This window comes from Gymnogyps californianus, chromosome 3 (assembly GCF_018139145.2).
Source record: "Gymnogyps californianus isolate 813 chromosome 3, ASM1813914v2, whole genome shotgun sequence".
Classification (NCBI taxonomy): Eukaryota; Metazoa; Chordata; class Aves; order Accipitriformes; family Cathartidae; genus Gymnogyps; species Gymnogyps californianus.
Window position 1 is genome coordinate 69,470,748 of NC_059473.1, and position 14,981 is coordinate 69,485,728.

Sequence of the window (14,981 nt, forward strand, 5' to 3'; positions counted from 1 at the left end):
CCATTGTGCTGATTTTGCCCAGTCCTGCAGTGAAAAAACAGTCTTTCTAAAGTACCAATCTAGATCATTAAGAATCAATTTTCTTTCAATCATTGTGTTGCCCTAGAAAGGAACTCCACCTTAATTAAATAATGTTATTTTTCCCCATTAGGTTCAAAGAGTCAAAACTTGATTACATGAGCTCTTGTCTCCTTTCTCACGTATAAATATTCTCACCGCTTTACAAGCACAGGAGGAGGCAGCTGATGTGCAAGGTATGTGCATGAGTGTATGTGTGGAAGAGGTGGAGGCTGCTGTCAAAAGGGAGGTGGGGAAACAAAATTAGCAAGGGTAAATCTGAGCGAGGGCTTTTATGTGCAAGATGTGCTTCCTGCATAACCAAAGACCTTTGTGTTGGCTAGAAAGGAAAATGGCATCAGGCTTATTACTGCAAATAGATGTACTATATGCCCGTTTTGGTCAGCACAAAGGAACTGAGGACTGGAAAATTAAGAATCCAGTGTTAGTTTACTGCTACAGTTGAGGGTCAGATGTTTTCCAAGAGCTTTGGCTTTTGCATTAGCAGTAAGTAGATCTGATCTGTATCTTTTTTTTTTTTTTTAGCATGTCACTTTGTATGTATTTTGAGCACAGGAATGGGATATACTGGTTTCTTAGCAGAACCCAAAGCCTACATCAAGCAGTGACACTTCCTAAAAGATGAGTATTATCCATCTGAACTCAGTGAAGACTTCTACTACAGTACAAGTTCTTGGATTGTTCCTTGCCCTGAGTCTTTGTAGTTCTGACAAAAGGATCTACCTGTTTACTTTTAACAGTTCAACTTGGACAAGCCAGGGCCAACCTATGTTTTGTTTGATTCCACTCATGCATATTTTGGGGCCCACAGAAACACCCTTTTGCTGTTTGCCTCATTCCTGACATCATTAGTTAGGCAGCTTTTATTTTTCATGCATTCCTGTGACTCTCTCCCTCATCTCCCCTGCCTTGGCTCTTTTGCCCCTTCTCCTATCCTGCAGTCTGTCCTGCTGATACACCCACCCACACGCTTTACACCCACTGCTCGCTTCTTTTAGTCCTGCTCTGTCATTTGCTGGTGTCTATGGAGGAACTGCTAGTCTTTTTGTCTGCTCAGGTCTCATCAATGTCTTCCCAAATAAAAGAAAAAAATAAAAGAAAAAATTAAAATGAAAAAGAAAAAAGAGATAGAATGTACTTTTCTTTTTCCTTGCAAAAGGCTCGTTTCCCTTTCCTGGTCTAAATGCAGGAGTTTTACAAGCTCTCTGTTCCTTTAACTTCTGCTGTCCTGCTGATGCCCTCCTGATCTCTTACTTGGTGAGTCTCAGCTTCAGAGGAGCATCCTGCCTCTATCTGTGCCATGTCCTCTCCTTGCTCCTGATCAACACCTCAGTCTAGACTGAGCCCATCTGGAAGGCTACTGCAGAGGTGATTTTCCACAGCTTGCTTTATCCCTCCATTTCTTCTCCTTAGTTTCTTCCAGTGAAATTCAACTACTCCATTCACCTGCAAGACTCTCTGTGGCTTGTCCCACCTGGCTTGTCCCCTTCTGTCAGTATGAGAGTGCACCGCTGATGAGCCACCAGCTTGTTGTCAGCCACATAATAAATTTCAAACTTTCACACACTTTCCTCTTTTGTTGCCTTTTAGGAGAATTTTCCACCAGATAATGCGAAGTTTACTCATTATTCTGGTTCATAGCCCTTTTTAGGGCTTTTCTATCATGCTTACAAAAAAGCTGACAATGGTCAAACAGGAGGTGCACTGAAATGCCAAACTAGTATTCCCTCTCTGTTTTCCTGTCTTTCCCCTCTTTTCTGTCCGTATGGGTTGGCTGGCTTGTTTTGTACTTTGAAGGTTAGTTCTTTTGGACAGGAACTGCTGCTTTGCTTTGCTTTGCAATCATACTGTCCTCAGCACTGTTGGGGGCTTTTAAGTGATAGACTGTTAGAAACATATTGGAGCATGTGGGCTTAAAGCATAAATAGACAGTCTAGTAAAGAAATTCCTGTGAGAGTACACTATTACTCACTACTCCCATCTCTCCACAAGGGCATGAGACTATTTAATGTCACCTGTGCTATGCTAACGTTAAGGATTTTAAGAGTACCCTATTCTAATTATTATTAATCCTTGAGAGAAGCAGGGAACATTAATGCTATTCTACTGTTCTAACTGCTTAAATACATACATGGACTACTGTTCTGTAATATTTGATTACCTTGCAATGTTTAATGGAATTATCCTGGCAACATCTTTCTGAAATATTTAAGAACCGTTGTTTGTATCGTACAGAAAATAATTGGCATGAATCAAGCACCCTGCCAAAGGTCATACTGTAAGTCTGCAACAGAGCAGAGATTTTGAAGCTGGCATCCTAACTGCATAGCTGTATTATTGCATCTTAATAACACAGCTATGCTTCATGATGTTTTAAATCAATCTGACAGCATCAGAGCTTGAAAGGAATTATGCATGTGTCCTGGTTTCGGCTGGGATAGAGTTAATTCTCTTCTTAGTAGCTGGTACAGTGCTGTGTTTTGGATTTAGTGTGAGAACAATGTTGATAACACGCTGATGTTTTAGTTGTTGCTAAGTAGCGCTTATCTTAAGCCAAGGACTTTTCAGTTTCCCATGCTCTGCCAGCAAGCAGGTGTGCAAGAAGCTGGGAGGGAGCAGAGCCGGGGCAGCTGACCCGAACTAGCCAAAGGGGTATTCCATACCATAGAACATCATGCTTAGTATATAAACGGGGGGAGTTGGCCGGGAGGGGCGGATCGCTGCTCTGGCATCGATCAGCAGGTGGTGAGCAACTGCATTGTGCATCACTTGTGTTTTCTTGGGTTTTATTTCTCTCTCTCTTTTTTGTTGTATTCCTTTTCATTACAATTATTATTATAATATTTTTATTATTGTTAGTATTATATTATATTTTATTTTACTTTAGTTATTAAACTGCTCTTATCTCAACCCACGAGTTTCTCTTTTTTTTCCCCCGATCCTCCTCCCCGTCCCACTGGGAAGGGTGGGCGGCTGCGTGGTGCTTAGCTGCTGGCTGGGGTTAAACCAAGACAGCATGATGCAGACTTTGCAGAATCCCAAATAGTATACATTTACAGTAACTAGTATGGATGGATAATTACATATTACAAATTTTAAAGCATGAAATAATAATTTTAATGATTGCATGAAGTATATACTGAAGTATAAATACAGGAAGGAACAAACAGGAATTAAGACTAATGCACAGCACATAAAAGTCAGTGGACAGGATCACTATGAAAATGGTCAATACTTTGTGTAACAGTTTACTTATGGTTTTATTTATTTGGTATGTAAGTTACCATCAATAATGTAGATACAGTACATAAGAAATGCTTTTTCCTCACTCGTTTTACTGGAATAATATTACACAGTTCATCTTTTCGAGGGCTATATAACTAAACCCCAAATTGGCTAAGGTGATGCCTTCACATCATAACTCGGGCACTTAGTTCCACTAAAATCAATAGACTTGTGAGTGTGTAAGTAAGTGAGGAGTAGAAGACAAGCGTAATAAATACTTTTAATCCTGCGTTGGCAAATAGATATGTAATTCTGTCACACTTATCTCCAAGGATGATCTTTTATTTGCATATTTTCAGAGTTTTAATCTACAAATGGATTTTAATTTGTCGACTTTTGCAAGAACAGCCTTGTGGGAGTGGGGGCAGGTCATGCATAATCAAAGAGTAAAACACAGGCAGAAGGAAGATGTAGAGAATCGGAGCTCCATTTCTGTATGAAATGCAATTACCATTATTATAATTTCCTTGTACCACACAAAGGCCTTACTGTACTGGGTGCCATGCACATTTAGAGGCTTTTTGAGAGATCTGAGAGATCCCTATCTATGTAAATAGTACAGTGTCTTATAAACTGAACATGAAAAAATTAGGCATGCTTTCCTCTCTGCAGCACTTGGGAAGAGGCGCAGAGAGATGAAATAACTTTCCCAAGGACATTGTAGCAGACCTCGAAGCAAAACCCACTGAGCTGAACCACAGCTCAGGGCCTGAACTGAAAAGATTTCCACCTTCTTTTATAAGACAAGAGTTCAATAAAAAGTGCCAATGAAGAAAATTGTACATAGGATCTGTAGCTAGAATTAGATATTAATAGGTGTGAATGCCTGTGAAACTGCGAGCTTGTGACCCTTTTTTAGTTGTGTGACTAAAAAGCTGGGATGCATATACTATTTATACACAGAGCCAATGACCACCTTAATCACTGACATTACATGCCAAGGTTAGCAGGGGTGCATACCCTGCACTGTGTCCCTCCCTGGCACTGCCCTCGCCATGGTGAAGTGGCAGCTATACGTTCTATTGTTTAGGGGTGGGTAGGAACTTTCATTCAGCCTCCACTCTGTAAATATTATACAGAATACAACTCGAATTTCACAAACCTGTAGCAAATCAAATCTCTGTTAGCACCACTGACCTCATTCTTTACCTGGAACAATTCTCTCCAGAGATCAGTAATTTAAGTGTATCTATCCTTGATAACCCAGGAGTCCTAAAAATGAAATAGCTTCTCTGATGTAAGCAGCAAGAATCAATAACCATTAAGCACATAAGGACACTTTAATGTATGAAGCATATGGGTATCCAAGTCATGCCATCACCAGACCAGTTCATTTTTGGTAATACAAAGGCACCAAGAACAGGCAGAGTTGTGGTCCTTGCGGAGCACATTGGATGGTCCAGGTGCTCAAGATGTCATAGCTCTGTAAACGGGACTTCCCTGGGAGAGAAGAGTCGAGTGGAGAAGTTCGTCCAGTATGTGAGCACAGGCTGCCTTGAGGGTTAGCTTTTTGCAACAAAACAAATGAATTAGCTGTGGCCAAAACTATGCATTTTTTCTCCATTTATCAGCATAGCATTAAATAAATTACTGTTGCTGTCAAATTGCAATGAAGCTAAGATCTCACCTTTACCGATTCAGCTATGATTTTCACCAAGAATTAGGGAGGGCAGGAAAGGAGGGAGTTTTTCCCAAGAAATACCTTCCCCACATGTTTTCCCAGAGCCCAGGGTTTCACACAAAGCAGAACAAATCACACCCTTAGCAGCTCTGTTCAGTTCCGTACAGCTGCGTGCTGCAGGTGGTGCCCTAAAAATATGTTTGTTTATTTTGCAGCACTGCAGGCTGCAAAGCTGCACTTAAGAATGAAATAGATTCCCCTCCCTCGCATTCTCCCTTCTTCACTCTGAACCCCTCTCTCTTTTTAACTTGCTGGAAGAAGACAGTAAGATGTAGAGATAAAGTGATAGCAATGTGGCTCAGTCTCAAAAGAACCAAATGGGAGGTATTGGTATGAAACACAGAGTAAAAACTGACAAGCATGGTGTATGGCACGGAGATTTTGGTGGCGTACCACTTCAGAGAGGAAACTACCATGATAATTGAGTGAAAAATCAGTGGAAGTTTTTCAAAATAGATTTCCATAAACATGAAAAAAAATCAGACAGCAGCTGAGCAAGAAGTAATGCGCTGACCTGGGAATGCTACAAGACAGACGTAAATGTGCATTATATGGTCATTTTTTATATCTATGATACAAGGATTGATTTACTGCTGGGCTCTACAGAGGCTGTAGTCTTCCACCAGCATCACCCAATGCACTAAGTGCTCTGTGTTGTGGGACAAAGGAATGGTTGTGGCTGCTTTGTAGCCCCTATTATCGCTGTGGGTTATTCCAGCCTTGCTTTGCATACATAAATGCTAAATACCCAAATTGGGATAATCCTTGTTTTATCAGAGCATTTTCTTGCACACATTAGTTGTCAAATAATTTTTCCCCATTTTGAAGATTTTCTAAACCATGAGCATTCAGCTGGTCAAAGTATAGAGACCACCAAACTGACTTTTTTGTTACTTCTTCAGTGTGAGCTAAACTAGCAATTTTGTCCAGTTGTTTGTTTATCCTGAGCAAAATCCACTCCTCAGCAGAAGCTGGCAAAATATCTGTGCATCATCACATCTGTCTCTCCTTAGTCTCTAAGGCTGGTATTATGTAATGAACGCCACCACTCTGCACACTAGGGACTCTCCTGACCATTGGGATCATTTAACCTTCCAGTTGCTTTAAATACTACTTTGTTTAAGCAGTAGGAGAAATAAAAATTCTCCAAAATTTCACTTTTAAAATACTAAATCTGTGTTGACTTGTGCAAAATTAGCAGCAGCATTCATATGGTTCACAATCTGGTGCTGTTTGCTTCTAGGACATGTTCCTCTGGAGAGAGGAGAGTCTCCATCTTTTGGAGACTATGAGTATTCTGCACCTCCTCGGCAGAGTATCTGTCTGCAATCCTTGAAATATTCCACAGCCCACCTTGAGACTTGCTTTTTAGAAAGTATAAACCATGGGGGTTTTATAGCATTTATCTTAGCTGTCATATTCTTTCCACTAAGTAATCCACAGCAAATATCACATCTATGTGAAGCCTAACCTTCTGTAGCTGGATTCCTTGTGAGCTTACTGGCAAGCTGTACAAAATACACTCAGTATAATGTTTTCAAAGACTGATATAAGTGGTCCTCAGTGAAGCTGAATGTCTTCGTAACTTTTTGTCAGTAAGCAGTAGCAAACATCCTTAAAAACATGCTTCGGTGCCACTTGTCCGTGAAAAAGCCAAGATCAACATTAGCTTGATCATTGTCATGAACATACAGAAATACAAATAGAAAGCAAGTAACCAATTTGTAGGTTGCAATTTATAGGTTTACAGTTAAAGTGCAAGATCCGCTTAAGTGCCCATAAAAGAAAATTGAAAGGAAAGATTAATTTCTTTCTACTAACTGGAGATAAGTCTGATCGAAGGCTTGGGTTTGTTGAAAGTTAGTTTGCTGAAAACCAAGCAATACCTGCTCTTCTAACTTTGTGTTATATGTTACTGAGCAGTACCAGGCAACTCCTCTGTTTCTCACTACGTTTAATATGATAGTGAATTTATGCTAGCATTTCTATCAGAAAAAGAACCCCATGCCCACAACTGGAAATGTGAAAATGATGTAAACAGTAAAGTTGCAAGCACCAGGTTTGGAAAATTGACCCATACTTATACTGTGTAGCTCTTTACCTATGACAATCACATTTACAGTAACATGAATAGAAATATAAAAACAGCTGTAGTTGGCTACAGCTGGTGGATTACCAATGGTTTGTTACTCTGAACCATTTCCCTGGCTTGTAAAGAGTGACCTTATCTAGAAACACAACTCTATTTAGGCACAGACACACAAAAAACTTTGTTGTATCAGGAACAGAATTGAGCTTGAACTATATATTCCTTGAGTTTCTTGTTCATCATTCATTACATACAAAAAAATAAGGCAGAAAAATAAGCCTGGATATCTCCTTTGGAGGGCTTGAGGGTAGGAAGGCTCTACAGAGGGATCTGGACAGGCTGGATCGATGGGCCGAGGCCAACTATATGAGGTTCAACATGGCTCAGTGCTGGGTCCTGCACTTGGGTCACAACAACCCCATGCAATGCTACAGGCTTGGGGAAGAGTGGCTGGAGAGCTGCCTGGCAGAAAAGGACCTGGGGGTGTTGGTTGGCAGCCAGCTGAATATGAGCCAGCAGTTAGCCCAGGTGGCAAAGAAGGCCAACAGCATCCTGGCTTGTATCAGAAATAGTGTGGCCAGTAGGACTAGGGAAGTGATTGTCCCCCTGTACTTGGCACTGCTGAGGCCGCACCTCAAATACTGTGTTCAGTTTTGGGCCCCTCACTACAAGAAAGACATTGAGGTGCTGGAGCATGTCCAAAGAAGGGCAACAAAGCTGGTGAAGGGTCTAGAGCACAAGTCTTATGAGGAGCAGCTGAGGGAACTGGAGTCATTCAGTCTGGAGAAAAGGAGTCTCAGGGGAGGCCTTATCGCTCTCTACAACTACCTGAAAGGAGGTTGTAGCGAGGTGGGTGTCGGTCTCTTCTTCCAAGTAACAAGCGATAGGACAAGAGAAAATGGCCTCAAGTTGCGCCAGGGGAGGTTTAGATTGGATATTAGGAAAAATTTCTAAGGGTTATCAAGTGTTGGAACAGGCTGCCCAGGGAAGTGGTTGAGTCACCATCGCTGGAGGTATTTAAAAGACATGTAGATGTGGCGCTTAGGGACATGGTTTAGTGGTGGACTTAGCAGTGTTAGGTTAACGGTTGGACTCTATGATCTTAAGGGTCCTTTCCAGCCTAAATGATTCTATGATTCCATAAGTTAAGCTTGAGTGATAACAATTGCTTGTAAATAAAATTGTAAAGCTATTTTAATCTTATTTACTTATTCACACTGTTTTTGTTGCACTTTTCTCTTTGTCTCTTTTGCACCAGCTGTAGCTTGTCAAAATTGCAGGTGTGAACTATCTGGAGAAAGGGCTGCTTTTGTCTTCCAGACATATCTAGTGCCTGCCTTGCTACTTGCTTGGTCAGGGTCCCTCTGCTCTGCTACAGTGCGGCAAGCTGAAGAGCACAGAGGAGACCTGGAATGGCTGCACTGAAGGGAGATAGCTGGGCTTTCAGGTGAATTAGCCACCAACCTTTTACACACAGAGCCCCCGCAGAGACGTATTGACACAGATATATTGTCCTGAACTCACCTGGTACTTGGCCTTTTACAGCTAGGCTGGGTAATAGACAGATGGAAAAGCTGCTCACTTTTTGTGTAGCTGAGGGCCACATTATGTATTACGGACTGTTGAGCTTCGGGATCTGGCTAACTGAATTTCCTCTCTCTTTTGCCAGTATGGTCCCTCTTTGGACAAAACAATGCAATCTCTTGAATAAAAAATTTATATAGAGGGAGTCATGTACCCAGGTGCTGGTCCAAATTTATATGTATGGTACAGTTTTATTTGCAGTCACGTGTATCTCCACCCGGGCACAAACATGTACGTATCACTAGAGCAAACATAAAAATGCAGATTGTCATTCAATGTAATTAATTCAGTGTTTATGTCATCTTTTCACCTGGGTCAGAGACAGCACAAGGCAAAGTGATTAGTACAGGTAAATATGGTTGAAAAACCTATCAATTTCCCCCCAAACAAGCTGTTTTCATCCCTTATAAATTTTCTCCAGTGTAACAGTGGATTTTTATCCTCCTAAAAAGATTTAAGTTTTCTGGCTTTGATTTTCATACAAGTACAACATTTTGTTCTTTTGAGAAGAATCTTTCCCATTCTCCTCCAGTGCATATTGATTAATATGGTTAAAGACAAATTGATCAGTTTTGAGTCCTGTGAACTGATCAGTGAATCTATTTTTACTGTTGAAAATTTCTCCTTCATTTTGGCTTTTCTTTTATATTCAATTTGGCTTTCACAGCAATAACTGTAACTTCTTATTATGTCACAACTTATATCCTATAGTGTAATTTGAACGTAACCTGCTATAAATGATTTGTGCCATGGTCAATGGTCAAAATGGAGATCAGGAAAACAGAGTGTGTCATGTCAGCAGCTCTCACAGCAATGAACATGTACGTTGGAGCTTTTAATGTACAGGTGTCTTGAACTAGCTGCAAGAAAACAGAGTTTCATAACAACACTAACACTTACAGCCAGCGTTTGTGAATGAATGCCACAATACTCTGCTGTTCTGGTAATGACGTTCTGCAAGAAGAAATCTAGAAAAGGTGGTGGAGGAGAAGCTATCTGTAAACACTTACTGCAAGGAAGATCTGAAGAGAACTGTGAGCCACTTCTATGTACTGATATTCAAGAAAACACCCCGAGACAGTGATATAACGATGATCCTCTGGTGCCCAGTCTGGGGCTGGGGTTACTGAGGTCACGGTGCAGCCCGGCCCATTCTCCATCCACCAAGAACGATGCATTGAGATATTAAACGTCAGAATGAGATCTGTTTCCTGCAAAAGAACAAGTGAAGAATTAATGCGCTGGGATGGTACTCCGGTATCAAATGCCTCAGCAAGAGATTTCACAGGATACATAAAGAAGCAATGAGCAGCAATAAAACTGCACTGTCACATGAAAGTTAGTGGAGCTTGCCTGCAGCAAGTACAAGTAGCTGTACCTTGGCAGGCAGAATTGCTTTGGAGCGAAAAATCATCCTACAAGCCAGGATCTGTTATTAGACATTATGGTAGCCTAGACTATAGCGGTAATTTCTGTTACATTGCCCATTTTCCTGTAGAAACCATAAGGACTGATGGACATGCATATTTACACAGCAACCCTCCTCTGCTCAGTTCCTAGAAATACGGCCCATATTTTGGTGGTCTGATGTACCAAACGATACAAGAGTCCTCAGGAACCAAGACTTCATAGACTTTAATACGTGTGGGTCATCTGCAAGGAGTTTTGTCTCATGGACCCTGTGAAGCAGACCTGTGGTAGCTCTACTGAAATATTGGAGAAGATGTAAAAAAAAGAATTCTGTACATTTGCTTACAAGCAAAACCTCTTTGTAATGCCTCTTGGATTTCTGACTTCCTAGGAGTCTGTAAGGAAACAGCTAGTGAGTATTGCCTTGTCTAAAGACTGCTTAGCTTGTTAAAAAGGAGGGGCAGAGGCCTGCAACCTTTAACTCCCATGCAGTTAGTGCAATGGAGTAACTAGTCAGCCATGCTTTCCATTAAGATTGCATTTATAAATAGTTCATAAAGGATTAATAAATGATTAATATACATCATAAACAATACTATGGATATGACTTTCATAAATTATACTTAGTTGCACATTATTGAGGGTGTTATACATAGTTATAACAAAACTATGGACTTTGTGGATTCTGTAATAGCCTATGCTGTTTATCAACCCTTTATAAATAATTTATAAGTGTAACCTCATTGTAAAGTGTGACTATCTAGTCTGTGTGCACATGTGCTCAGTCATGCAAAAAAAATTGCTTTTAAGTAATGTCTTTGCAGAGCCAAACTCTCCCCACACCTAACCTACATTTTTTTCAGCCTGTTGATGACATTAATAATTAAGATTCTCATAAAGATTTTAAAATGTAACTATTTAATTAGGTTTACCATGCCAAAAGGAATAGAATGCCATTCTGTAGCAGATATGTTGTGTCCACATTTCCCTCCCTTCAAAAATAGTCATTTTTTCAGTCCCACTTATTTTCACTTTTTAACTGAAGCAAAGGTAACTCTATCCAGAGAGGTTTTGGATCATGTCATGACTGACAAGTCAATCGATCCGTGATTACACTTGACACAGTAGTGTAGCTGAATGTTTTTTCTTTAAGTTGCAGTTCTTGTCTAAAAGTGCAGAAACTTTGTACATTTAAAAAAATCAATTACTACCCTGCACAAGCACACCCAGCTATCAGACGGCAGGAAGGACCATAAATATTTTTGCGATGAATAACTACCCTACATTCTCACAACAGCCCAATCCAGCAAATGATAAGCTGTATGAGAAAACGTATGATGCTTCACAAGAATATAGTCATGCAACTAACTTCAAACATTTGAAGGTGATCAAAGCAACAGTGCACTTTTTTATAAACTACGCAAATTTCCCCCAAATAGATACATTTACCTACGGCTATAAGTCTTCACCCCCAACAAAACTCTCCTTTCTCTGGACCCCTCCCTACCAAAGTTGCAGACACTGGAAAGTGTCTGCCAGATGTTTCTTGGAAATGGGCATTTTTACCTTACATCCAAGCCAGAAGACTATTATTCTTTCTGGAGTCAGGGCTGTTACAGCCCCTCAGTAGCACACTGGCCTTCTCACCTGGTGTGAGAAGTTGAAGAATGGGTATCTTTGGAGTAACTTTGCTTAAAGTAATAGATTTATTCCTGAATGACTAAAATTGGAATCCATCATGTTATTGTCAGAAGACCTTTAAACCATTCTAGTTACCATGGAAAATTCTTAACCTCTAGTCTCTTATCAGAGACGCAGCATGAATGAATAGGACTCATTGTCTAGCTCTATTTTATCATTTGCAATACCTTCAGAAGAATAGTGATGGACTAAAAATATTTTACAAAGTGCAGACAAGGGATGAAAGACGTATTCCTTGAAAAAGAAAGGGCTAACCTGGCTTGCAGGAACTGTGTATTTGTTATGCATCTGCCAGATGAAGTTAAAATGGATCAGGAGCTAAACATAAAAATCAAAACTGGGCTCTGTGGTTAGAACATCATTGCTCTACAGATAGTTATGTTTGCTTACAAAGGGTACAGTAATCCAAAACTTTACAGGTTAAAAGCACAAGTAAATTTCCAAGTTGCACAGGAAATATAATCACATATTAAAATATTTATAATTACATATGTAAATAAAAATTCACAAACCCCAGCTTTCTTCTATCACTGAATTTATCCCCAGATGATTTTCTGAAATAATTTGTTATATTTAGAAAACTCCCTTGCCCTCAAATCATCTTTTGGCAGTTAAGTTGAATGCTGTAATTAGGACAAAATAATCTTGTTTTGTTCAAGAATAGCCTTTTAGTGCTTACCAGTAAAAAATTACAGATCTTTATCAGATCTATATTCTATTTCTATCTCCAAGTAATCAGTAAAATGCTGTGTTGCTTCCTCTGCTCATAAAATAGACCTGATACCTGTCACAGAAATGTTATATTCCTCAATTCTTTATAATAGTAAAAACAAATAAATCCTACTGAAAGCCCCAACTTCAAATCATAAAGAACTTTGAATAATGTGGCTGAGAAGGCTTTCAAGGACCGTAGCTATTACATATTGAACCAGTTAACAAACAAGGTCAACTTCAGAAAGCAAAACAATAAGCAGACGTGAAATCTGGTTCTGGTAAGATTAGACATCATCCATGGCTCAGGTCAAACTTGGCTGGAATAAGAATGATAATGAAATCAGATTTTGACAAGCCAACATGTAAGTTGGACCCTGTAAATTCCTGTCCCCAAAATACGTAGGATAAGAATAAATACAGAAGGAGCCTATTCACTACAAAGTCAGCTGCTGCACTGTTAAATCTTCTCAGGTATAAATTGTTATGGGCTTTGAACTTGCCTATAACCTTCAAGCCGTGTCACCCTATATGCAGCCATATAAGCAGAGCAGTTCCTGTTGCTTAGTAGTGAAGGTCACCCAGCTTAGAAAAAGTTTTACTTCTTAGTGAGAAAACTGTTAAGGACTTGAATCTCCTTGCAGAACTGCGTGAGCCAAGGAGGGGATGATGTATCTATCATTAACATCTCTTACACTGAAAACATTTAGAGCTATTTTTGGACAAACTCTGCTTGCTATTTACTTTGTTCACTGTTTGAATACAGTTTTAGTGGACATAGACAAAGTCTACACTGGAAGCTGGGGATTTGTTGCACTCTCCAGTGTATTTGCTGTCTGTTTTCTTTCCAACATCTGTGGCTCAAACATTGTTCAGGGAAATGCAGAGAAATGGTCTGATAAGCCTTGAAGCTAGGAAACTTAACAAGAACTGTTGATACACATTGGGCATGCCGATGCGGTGTTGTTCACAGTCTGTATGTCAAGGAAGATTTCATTATCCTAAATTCAACAAACAGCTGCTTCCTTCATGGACACAGAAATACATCTGTATGAGATTTATTGATGATCACCGTGCTGCTTTTGTAAATCCTGCTGGTATTTGTAAAGCCTGTTAATGAAAATTGGTGCATTAAAGTAGATTTTGCTATTCATCAAGGAGTTAAAAAAACAGGAAAATATTTAGTAGGACATCTTTGCTGACATTCTTAAGATGTGCTGGTATTTGTAGTGGTCAGGAGAAGTACTGCTGGGTTAGACAAAGGCTAGAGTTTGGAGGTCTCAGAGACTCAGATCTCAGAGATTAGAAGCTGAGACTTCTTCAAATTAAGTCTGTAATTTTATTTCAGCTTAGTTTGTAAAAAATATTGAGCTCCGATGGTTTTGTGCCTGTGTTTAATACAGTAGATAACAACTTTTGCTGGGGTTAACTGCACAGTACATAACATTTTCTGGCTGAGGACAGCTGATGACAGAACATGGCAGCAGAAAGCTTTGTGAGAGCTGCCAGAAATGAATACAACCTTCTTTGCATTAAGAAGCAGCAGGAGGACAGCAGTGCTCAAAATTAAGATAGCTCTGTGTGTATTGTATTACTACTAGTACATATTAGTAAATATACTGTCTCTATGTAGCAATTACAATATATTACTGTTTCAATGATTTTTATCAGATGCTGCTTAGAGAACCTGATCCCAAGCACAGTGCCAAGAGAAAAACGAGGCAGCAGTGATTCAGGGTGATTCTCTTTGGAAGTCCAGGAGATCTCACAGACTTAAATTGCACTGACTTCAATGGTTGTGGCTTGCTGTGTCATGGGAAACAAGTTTCTTCCATTTTTCTAATCAAGAATTGCTGAAATCTGTGCAAACCTGCCAAGTTTCTGTACAAGTTTTGTCAAATACAACCATGTAACCACTTGTTTCATTTTTCAAACTCAAACTAGCAAGAACAGGCTGCTTGGAGACTTAACGATCACACAAGGTTTCAGTGATAAAAGATCAGGGTCTGAAAGCATTTGTGGTTCCCAATGCCTTGGATGCATAGAGGCCTCTACAGGCATTCTATTCTTCTGTTATCTCACTTTTCTACTAAAACTACCTCCCGTCAGGCACTACCATTTTCTCATGCAAGCAGACGTTTTCCTGTCTAAAGAAAAAAACTGCCCTCACTGAAGGGCCAAAATAGAGCTTGGCAGCTGTGTTTCTTTTCTTTTTTCTTTCTTTTCTTCTTTTGCTTTTGCTTTTGCTTTTTAATCCACAGCTGATATACAGGAAATAATTATTGTATAATTGTGTAGGGATCATAGATATGTAAAGTTCCTTACCTTTTTTATCCTGTTGCATATGAACTGATTTTTAGGCTCTTATTTTTTTGTATGTGTGTGACGCTTTCCTTTTCATTTGAATAATTTTTTTCAGTAACCTAGAATCCTGTTCTTTAA

At 39.7% G+C, this 14,981-nt stretch overlaps 1 protein-coding gene across 1 annotated transcript in view; it reads right to left on the reverse strand.

The window, feature by feature from the left end:
* NKAIN2 (sodium/potassium transporting ATPase interacting 2) overlaps window positions 1-14,981 on the reverse strand; it is a 475,734-nt gene that overhangs the window by 70,187 nt on the left and 390,566 nt on the right. The window contains exon 4 of the mRNA XM_050894206.1: window positions 9,728-9,928. Coding sequence (XP_050750163.1) covers window positions 9,728-9,928 — 201 coding nt within the window. The remainder of the gene's footprint in view (window positions 1-9,727; window positions 9,929-14,981) is intronic.